The 10,748-nt window shown below is 37.1% G+C and overlaps 1 protein-coding gene across 1 annotated transcript; it reads right to left on the bottom strand.

Annotated features, from left to right (window-relative positions):
* Positions 1-5,686: 5,686 nt before the first annotated feature.
* Positions 5,687-10,018, bottom strand: plaat1l (phospholipase A and acyltransferase 1-like). Its single transcript, XM_026933746.3, has 4 exons — positions 8,786-10,018; positions 7,857-7,986; positions 7,525-7,778; positions 5,687-6,691 (listed from the first exon to the last, which is right to left on the bottom strand). Exons 1-4 carry the CDS (start codon positions 8,873-8,875, stop codon positions 6,626-6,628), a joined length of 540 nt encoding a protein of 179 aa, XP_026789547.2. The 5' UTR covers positions 8,876-10,018; the 3' UTR covers positions 5,687-6,625.
* Between the last annotated feature and the right edge of the window lie 730 nt (positions 10,019-10,748).

Genomic DNA, 10,748 nt, shown 5'->3' with positions numbered 1-10,748 from the left:
CTACTGCTTCCACACAGAGAGGTGCATGATACTTAGTTACTCACTCAGCCATAGATAAAAAGCAATATCATCAGCATTCTCTTGATATGTTCCCTCTTTATGTTTTATGTGTAAATGTGCTTTGAGAGAAACAATTGCTCCTTTTTGGAAGAAGGATATAAGTTAAATGAAACGAATTGTGTGAGTCAGCTTCTTGGGACAGAGTGACAACTCCATTGTGATCTGACATCCCTGTACTATCTTTTATTAGTCATAGATAATTATAGAAATCAAACAGCAACATTTTGGTGACAAAATAATATGTATGTCTATAAACCATTAGTTGAGACTTAATATGTATCATTTTTCCACATTGCCACGGCTGGTAGGTCATGCTAAGTAAACATCTGATTAAAATTAAATCCAGTGCTTTCATTGAAGCTGAAATTCAATAGTTATTGCTATTTTTATAATAAATAAATAAAGTTAGCGTTGTCAGTGTCAGGATCAGAGAGCAGACACTCCAACAATCCTGCCAAACACTGAACATGGAACTGATTTTTCACCAAGGACTAAATTATGTTCTCTGGCAAGAAAATAATTGTTTATTTGTTTTGCATTATTGGATATCTCTGGTAGCCTCTACTCAATATTTCACATCTCCCTTCATGACTACCAATTGCTATATGCCTTTGAGCTGTATGCACTATATGACTGAATATAATGACTTTTTTGCAATGACAGTGAAAAAACACATTATTATTTAAACATGAAGAAATACAAGTGCATATCTAGAATGGGTTACTATAAGAATTTCATTTTCACACATCTTTCCATTGGTGTTCATGTAATAAAAATCTCATTAGACAATCCGTTGAGACGATGTATGCGTACTGAGTGCTCCTTTAATGAATTCATTGTGCAATTTAATGTGCTGTTGACTCTGCAAACAATTCTCATATATATATATATATATATATATATATATATATATACACACACACACACACACACACACACAAAGATATATATCCATATATATACCAACAGACAAATAAAAAAGCACTGAATTACATACAATTAAATTCTTATTGTTGATTTGATATAGATGATTTTTCCCTCTCTCTTTGTTGGAAATAATTTAATATATATGTTACATAAGATTTACTTTTAAAAGGTACACAGATCTGCAATCTAGTCCTAGCTTTTACACAAACAAGGTAGATGAGCTAGGCTGATCACCTGGTTTGTGTCTCTGATTGACTGAGGGTTTTATTGTTTCCTCTGTTGCCTTCAGTGATGATCAGGTCAAGGCATAAAATGATAAAGCGGGTTGATGAGAAGACTTGTCTTTATACAGGTCTAAAATTACTGCTTTGTGAAGTGTCACACTTAATACAGTAGGACAGCTGCATTACTGAAGACTCATTAGAGAACATAGCTTATAAATATACTGGCACGGTGACTGTGTCTAAACCAATTAACTTTCCTAAATTGCAACATGGCAATGAGATTTAGCATAGTTAAGCATATTATGCAAATGATGATAAAGTGCCTATTTAGTTGGAGCAACTTTTGAAATGGAATAAGCTGCTGAACCATCTCAAGCCAGCAACCTCAGTTAAACAGCACTGTTAGGGAATTGTATGCTAATGTTATTTATTGCTAACAAACGCAGGTTAAGTAGCATGTCAAAATATAGTGGTTTGCTTATGAGTTATGTCTATTTTTAACGAATATTTCTATACTGTATATGTCAGTAACAGGCAATCAGAATTCTGTAAGCAATCCAGTTGTAGTTTTTATTTCTAAAAGTTGCTAATTATTGTGTGTGTATCCACTTCTTCAGAAAACTGGGAAGCAATGGGAGACAGAGGTGGTTGTATGTAAGTGTGTAGTCTTTTATTAGGGACTTTCCAAAAATCAATATCAATATCCACTGCAGCGGTTCAAGGCTCAGAGACAGGGTTAGATTGGGCAAATCCATATTGAAGGGCAGAGGTCAAACCAAGTAACAACACAACAAGAATAATAAGGAACAAGGAACCAGACAAGGAAACTAAGAAACATAGCACATGCAACATGCAATAAAGCATGTGGAACAAATGGGAATAAATATATAGACAAATGAGACCTGGCAAGACTAATGACAAATTCAGTTTAGTTCAGTTAATTTATTTATACAGCTCTTTTAACAACAAACATGGTAACAAAAAAGCTTTGCAGAAATCTGGGTCTAGATCTAGATCCCTAATGAACAAGCCAAAGGAGGCAGTGAACAAGGAAACAATTCTGGTATTAAGATCAAGCCTCAAGAGAGGCCAGACTCAGAATCCTTACCATGCAGTAAGATTTTAAGCTATTTAGCTTGTGTTGAATTATGAATTACAGTACAACAGTACTTGGGTCATACAGAGGAAAGGTGAACTTTAATAGTTCACCTTCTAACTTCTAACAGTACTTTAAAATATATACATTGGACAGTTGAACTGTATGTGGAAACAACTGCAGACAAAGAAGCAGGAGCAGTCACAACAGGGGGAGTGCATCAATATCCTACCGCAGCATTACACTAAGACACACACAGTTCAAATGACAGGGTTAACAGATTGTTACAGATGATGGAAGCATACACAACATGGTGTATAATACTCACAGTGCAAGTAGGGTCTCCAGCAGGTGTAGTTATGACAGCATAACTAAAAAAAGAAAACCTGGAGGTAGTGCAGGCATGAGGGCACCATTCCCACAACTGTTACCCTGACTGAATATGCAAGAGTGCCAGGGTTAGCATTAACATCCCTAATCTGCACTTTATTTAGGTAAAAACTGTTAACAAAAGGCCAGATTAAACAAGCTGGTTTTCAGCATAGACTTCTCAGAGACAGACAGGAAGGTTAGTTCAAAGCTGGGGGTCTTTGTAGGAAAAAAAAAGCTCAGTCCTCTGCTATAATTTTCATCATTCTATGCACTGATAAAGAATTTTGATCTAGAAACAGATATGGCAGATGATAGTAGACTAAGTTTACTCAGATAATATGTAGTAAGACCTCTCAGAGCTTTGTACACTCTTATGGTTCTTCAAGGGGTTCTGTGTATTCTAGCGTTTCAGTCACATGATTTTGCTGTTGTGATCACCATATTTGGGACCAGATTTCTGGCTTTGTTGCACAATGTACTTAGAAGTGAATGATGTGAATGAAAATTACTCTCCTTACTTCAGAGGAGAATAAACAATATATCAACAAAGTCTATAAAAGGCTGTGATGTGTGGCAGAAAACTTAGCAAATTTATGTTTTCCTGGTGTATATGTTTATCTTTTACACATCCCCACTCCCTATTCTGCAGAATGCCTCAAAGCATTGAAGTGTGCAGAAGCCTATGGGCTCTTCACATCCATGTGAGGACCCTAGGCCAGGGCTTTCAACAGGAGGAGAGAAAAGTCTTTGTCTTTATACATTTTGCTAATGTTAGCAATAATTGCTGCTGAGATAAACTGGCCTAGATACTGTGACTAACACTAGGGGTGGAAGAAAGGCAGAGATGAGGTACCAGAAATGGAACAGGCCCTATGATTGACCTTGACAGAAGAAACAGGTCTCCTGACTGATCCTGGGACAGCAGCGCAACCTGACACTGGGGCAGGATCTGAGGCTGAAAAAGTGGAAGGATCAGAGCTTTACATTTGGATGTGAGAATACACCAATCACCCATAACATTAAAACCACTGACAGGTGGGGTGAATAACATTGACTATCTCGTTATAAAGGCATCTGTCAAGGGGTGGGTTATATCAGGCAGCAAGTGAACAGTCAGTTCTCAAAGTTAATATGTTTGGAAGCAGGAAAAATGGGCAGGCATAAGGATCTGAGTGACTTTGACAAGGGCCAAATTGTGATGGCTAGATGACTGGGTCAGAGCATCTCCAAAATGGCAGGTCCTGTGGGGTGTGTCCTGGTATGCAGTGGTTAGAACCTACCAAAAATGGTCCAAGAAAGGACAACAGATGAAGCGGAGACAGGGTCATAGGCAACCATTGTTCACTGATGCACGTATGGAGTGAAGGCTAGTCCATCTGCTCCACTCCCACAGAAGAGCTACCGTAGCCGGCGGAGGCAGTGTGATGCTCTGGGCAATGTTCTATTGGGGAACCTTCGGTCCTGACATTCATGTGGATATTATTTTGACTTGTACCACCTACCTAAACATTGCGGCAGTCAAAGTACACCCCTTCATGGCAACAGTGTTCCCTAATGGCAGTGGCCTCTTTCAGCAGGATAATGCTCCCTGCCACACTGCAAAAATTGTTCAGGAATGGTTTGAGGAACATGACAAAGAGTTCAAGGTGTTGACTTGGCCTCCAATTTCCCCAGACCTCAATCTGATCCAGCATCTGGGACATGCTGGACAAACAGATCCGATCCATGGAGGACCCAGCTTAATGGAGGAGTTAATGGATCTGCTGCTAACGTCTTGGTGGCAGATACCACAGCACACATTGTGGAGGTCTTGTGGAGTCCATCCCTCAACAGGTCAGAGCTGTTTTGGCCACACAAGGGGGACATACACAATATTAGGAAGGTGGTTTTAATGTTATGGCTGATCGGTGTAAACTGGTGGGATTAAGATTGGATTTTAAACATACCACACCACAGGATCATTTGGGAAGACCTGAGGCAGGGAAAGGTAGCGCCAGGAGTTAGAGTAGAAATTCAGAGATTATTGATCATTCTGGTTTGTGGTGTCAGGCCGAGACAGCTACAGAGAAAAACTGTAAGGCATCAACAGAGGTAGAAACAGAGGCCATGACAGGAGCTGGATTAGAGGCTGAAAAAGGTACAATACTTTACAAGAAAATGTAGAGCTGGGATGAAATACATAGTTAACAAGCCATAACAAGATTACAAGTAAAGAAAAGGTGTTAACAAATCAGACACAGGTGCAAACAACAATTAGTGGACGTGGACAAGATGGAGCTCAGGCTGGAACTGGAGAAACCAGGAAGTAGCCTGGAAGCAATACAAAGGCAAACATGAAATGTTAATGACATGAAATAATCAGGCCATACATCACCTCAAAGCTCCTTTGACTTATGCAGCTCTAAGGGAGGCCACATCACAAACCAGAGAGATCAATAATCACTCAGTCTCTGAATGTCACTGCTTTAAACCTAGTGTCTGTTTCCTGCTGTTTGGAATTCAGGGTCTAAATTACACAGCTCTTGATTCCACCTCTAAAAGTCCTTTACCTAAAACTTGATGTGAAAAACACAAACTGGTTTAAATGAGGGACACAACAATCAATATATTGATGACAGCAGTAAGGTGTTGGGCTAGCGTTTTCTTCAGAATACCTTCTTGGTCATCTTGAAAATACTAGTGAAATACATGTATTGTAGTATTGTAAAACGAGTCACATGCTGACAGTTTAACTACACATTTATTACTTGTGGAAAAATTGTATATATTTGAAATAATGATTTGATGTTAGCTAACTATTTTATGCTCAACTATTAGACTTCTTTAACCATTTCTTAAATAGTTTGCATCACTTTGGAATTTAGATGAATAAAGTGTAAGACATTAATGTGTGAGATGGAATGGTAATGTTAACATCAGTAGCAAACTGAAGTGCATAGTTCTTCTCTTCTTCTCCTTATATGGGGTTTTCATTATTTTTCCACACATGCACATTACGACAAGACAGTTATTCAGTTATGTGCCATGAACAACAGTTTAATCAGGACATAATCAATTTTGCAAATCTCTCTTACTGCCAATTCCCTAACTCTTACTGCAAATCTCTCTTACTGCTGATAATGTGAATATTTCAAATGTTGCATTATTATAACATTCCAATTCCAACTTTTGCTCATATTAAAATATTTACAATGTCTGCCCAATATGAATTGCAGAAAACAAAGCAAAAACAGTCATTAGACATATTACATCCCAAAAGAATATTATAGTGGCGCTGTGGAGTACAAACTGTATTCTAATATACACATAGCTTATGTAAATAATTGCGTAAAGAACCTTATGCAAAGACATAAAAACATTTAAAGACATAAAAAAGAAAATATGTCAAGGGCTTTTCAGATTATGGAAAATTTCAGATTATAGAAGAAGTGGAGGTTTCCAGTATTGAGGGTACAAATTGTGTAATGTCTGTTATAACTGGTATGTCAAACGAGAAGGGCTGAAAAAAATTTGGTCTTGTTAATGATGAAACGTATCTGAAATATTTCTTTAAAAATATTTTCCATGTCAAACCAATAACTCAGTGTATGACAGCTTTCTGTGAAGAGAGTTTGGAGCAAGGGAAATGTTACATTGAGAAGATGGAAAAACAATATAGTGAAATTAACCTGGTGGCTTAGGATAGAAATACTATTCCAAGTAAAAACAAAAATATGAAATCTAAAGTACTGTTTTTCCCTTTTAGACATTTTATGAAAGCTGACATTCATTTTCACAATGCCAGAGTCTTCACTCTTCTCCAGCACTACAACATGGACGATTTCTCCAAACTCACAACACAGAATGAATCACTTTAACTTTTGGACTTTGACTTCATGCTGTACTTCAACTGAGCAATCTTGAATGTCTCTTTTCTGCCCCCAAGTGGAGATTTGGAGATCTTGAATCAAAATTTCTTCTTCTCAAATGGTTCACGCCAGGTTTTAACGATCATTGTGTAGGCTTTGTCAATCTGGAAACCAAATGACACAGAATTAGACAAGAAAAGCCTCCTTTATTTCTAAGTATATAGCAATATGTCCTTATAAAAAGCTGTAGTTTTACTGTAAGAAATCTAACCAGCTAAACTGCAATTGGTAGAGATTTGGGTAACCCTTTACAATACTGTTCACTAACTCATAGGTAGTCCTATATTAACACCCACATTAACCTATTGATTAATTGGGTAATTGCTCTCTAAGTAATAATAAAGTAATTGTTTGGTAGTTCATTATGAACTAAGCAATAATTACCAAGTATCATATAGCTCGTGGAGAACTACTAGCTAACTAGTCACTACTCATTTGGTAATATTTGGAAAAGATATCTCAAAGACTATGGAAGTAAGGCAAATTTGATGTACACTGATATATTTATGTGAGCTGTGCACATACTCGTGCAGAAAAGAATGAACTATTTCACAAGACACTTGTGTTTTAGCTAAAGTCTCATTTGTAGGCCAAGGAGAAAGACAGGAAAGACAGCATTTGAAGAGCTGATGTGATTATAGGAGCTGATGTAATTAATCAGTTCATCAGTTCCAGGTGAGTTCCATTATTACTTACTTAGTAATTCCCCAACATTCTTAATACTACTCATTTGTTCCTGTTTAGTACTTGCATAGTAACTATGAGATATTTAAGAGTATTGTTTTGCATGTTTAATTTTTTAGATTTTGCATTCATGCTTGTTTTTTTTGTTTTTTTTTAACATAGAAGCAAACACTAACACTGTCAAAATTATTACAGTATAAAACAATGTGCCTGATTAATTCATTGTACAATTAGTGAAAAATGGATTTCTCACTTGCTCTGACTTTTTGATTCCATAACGTAATAGTGTTGCCTGGTGTTCACTGTTGTGGAACAGGATATCATAGGTGAAAGTTTTAGTCATGGCATCTTCAATCTCTGGTTTGATGTGGGAATAGAAGTCTCGAGGTGGGTGCTTATCATCCAGGTAATTATTCACTTTGTATTTTTTCCCAACTACATCAACTGGTTCCAGCTTTACAGCGGCATTCAAAGCCCGACCAAAGAGGAGGAACTTTGTCTCAGAGTCTAAAATGGAAAAGTTCTTTTTAAGAATACTGTATAAACCAATTATCAACATATGTATAAATATTAATCACAACTTACCCCTGCATGTTAAATGTGCCACATAGGGGACACCATCTCTTTCTCCATAGTAAATTCCAAACTGGGAGAAATACTTGTTTCGAGGGAATTCAAGAATATCTCCAGGGTAGGGCTTTGGATGTGAATTATGCTGAAAACCAATGAACTGATCAACTTCACACAGCAATTATACCCACCACTCTTTTACATCCTACAGTACACACGATGTATGTCTTTAACACTTTCCTCAGTATTAGTTAAACTGACTTACTGGATTGAATTAAGTATTATTTAATTAAGTTTTATTTAGTACAGATAGACATACACAAACAGTTTGCACTCTCTTTTATCTTTTGCACACTACATAAAAACTCTTACACTGTACAGCTCTGTATATTTCTATACAGAAGCAGGTGCACTATGAGAAATTTTTATTTTTTTGCACACTACAGCTCTGTATATCTGTTTTTTTTTTAAAAACATATTCTATTTGTTTCTACATTACATTCCTCTAAAGGCTGCTAAACTTTCTTTATCATATACTCTACTAGATTTTATTATATTCTGTTTTTATTATGTATGTGTGTATCTAGTTCATTGTTGTTCTGTTCATTGTGGCACTGTGGGATGAGGCACTGAGGAAAAACATTTCACTACATCACATGTATGTAATATGTACGTGACAAATAAAGAACCATGAACCTTTAACTTTCAGTTAAATCATCTCATAGCGAGATTGTATAAATAAATTTGAGAAATGTATTAGGATAAATAAGAAGTAAATTTTCGTATATATGTATATACCTTTACAAGAATCAAACCTGCCAATCATTATATTCTTTTTGATTAAATCAAATACACATCTTATTATGCATCTTATCATGCATATTTAGAGACACTTTTCAGGAAATTGGAACCACAGTTACATTAATATTGAAAATGTAGCTTACCAGACCCATTGAAGAGGTTGATTTCTTTACGGAGGCAAATGCTACTGATGAAGAGAAGCACTTTTGTGGTGCCCTCAGGTACTGAAGCATAAAGGAGAGCACTTATCTGTCAAAAAGGGTGTTTCCCACTACTCACCGTCAACCACTGAACATCAGTGATCGCTCATGTGAATCCTGGATGTAATAACACATTTTTAAAGCATACACCAAATAATACTATATAGTTTCTTAAGAAGCACACTCAGGAACTACGGCTTAATGACCTTAAACTGTTGTTTCTTGAATGCATCATTGAGTACACTGTGCCTTAACTTAGATGTTTTTGGTGGGCTGCTGCAATGAGGAAAGGCTGAAATATTGGTGGTATATATTAATTTGCGAGAGTTTAACATAATGCAGAAAATTATGAAAACATAGATCGTCTAGACATTTGCCTGACTAAGGTCATGAGAATAGCAGCTAAGCCAGAGCATGTGAAACCATTGCCCCAAGTTATGTACCACGTTCTCTTCTTCTCTGCTTAAACTTCTCATTTCATCAGGAAACATCTGTTTGTTGAATTCATGTGGGCAAAGCCCACTATGCAAATCATCCACAAGGCTTCTAGAAGATAAGATGAAATGAAACACTTACAAGTTCTCTCTGAATTGGTGACTCACGTGGTGACCTAATAATGAACAGACAATATCAAAACGCAGCAATCACTTCTTAAAGATGATTGTGTATTTGGTATTGTAGCAAGCATTATTTTTTGTAGGAATATTCTGTAGACCTCACCCTGCTGTGAACAGCCTACAAAGCGAGGGTGGGTAAGCTTTGATGGTGGGTATGCAGGCTAAGATAAAGAAGACAGAAATGTAGAACACAATGGGGCGATATGCAGTTTGTTGCCTAACATCCTGAAGTTGTTGCAAAAATCCATGGGCTTGCTTAGCAGTATCAGCTGTTAATCATATAACTGTGAGATTGTCTGCTCAAAGAAAGTGTGCTGTCTCCATCACTGTAGAGTTGATAACTTCAGTTTGATACAAGAAACTTAAAACTCTAATGATGCTCATACTCAAGTTCCTTTTAACACACCTTGCCACCGTCACCACTGACTTGCTCATTAGGGATAAAAAAAAAATAATTATATCCAGATTTCTGTAAAGCTGCTTTGTGACAATGTCCATTGTTAAAAGCATTATACAAATAAAATTGAATTTTATTAACATAGATTTTATTGACATAGACTCACAAACTGACAAATTCTTCACTTCACTTGTTCTCTGAGACAGAAGACTTTTTGACACTTTCTACATTCAGTGACTGTTTTGTTTTGCATTAATCTGCTTTAGGGTTTCATATTGATTAGGTTAAATATTCATGGTGGTTCCGATGACTGACCTTACATTAGCTATTTGTATACTTATATTTATAGAATATGTATAAAATATACAATATTTCATGCATTTTCTCATCTCACAACAGATGCACAAAGCACATGCATGCGATTTTTAAAACAAATGCCTTCACAACTGTCATCAAACATTCAGGGAAGACCACAGTAGGCCTTGAATGGCATGCCAGAGATTTGGATAATGTGCTAAATGTGCATAGCTGCTTCCCTGCCCTGCCAAGCTCGCAGGAACTTAAACGATGGGGCACATGAGACATGGGCACTATCCCAGCTGAAAAGCCTGGCCTTGAAGAGAGGTGACATTGCTGGAGGAGGCGAGTTCTCAGGTCGTACTCCACCTGCTGTGTGGACCATGTGTAGGCCCACGGTTTGTGTGTGTGAGTGTGTGTGTGTGTGTGTGTGAGTGTGTGTGTGTGAGTGAGGCAGATCACCAGCTGCCTTTTCATCTGTGGCATGGGGAGAGGGAGCAAGCAACGTTTCAACTTAGCAGTGGGGTTTTGTTATGCCCTGTCAACTACTAATCAATAACTTCAAAAAACTGGTGTCTCCAAGCCCTCCAAGCAC

The sequence above is a fragment of the Pangasianodon hypophthalmus genome, chromosome 10 (genome assembly GCF_027358585.1).
Source record: "Pangasianodon hypophthalmus isolate fPanHyp1 chromosome 10, fPanHyp1.pri, whole genome shotgun sequence".
NCBI lineage: Eukaryota > Metazoa > Chordata > Actinopteri > Siluriformes > Pangasiidae > Pangasianodon > Pangasianodon hypophthalmus.
This window is presented reverse-complemented; position numbering and strand designations above follow the sequence as displayed.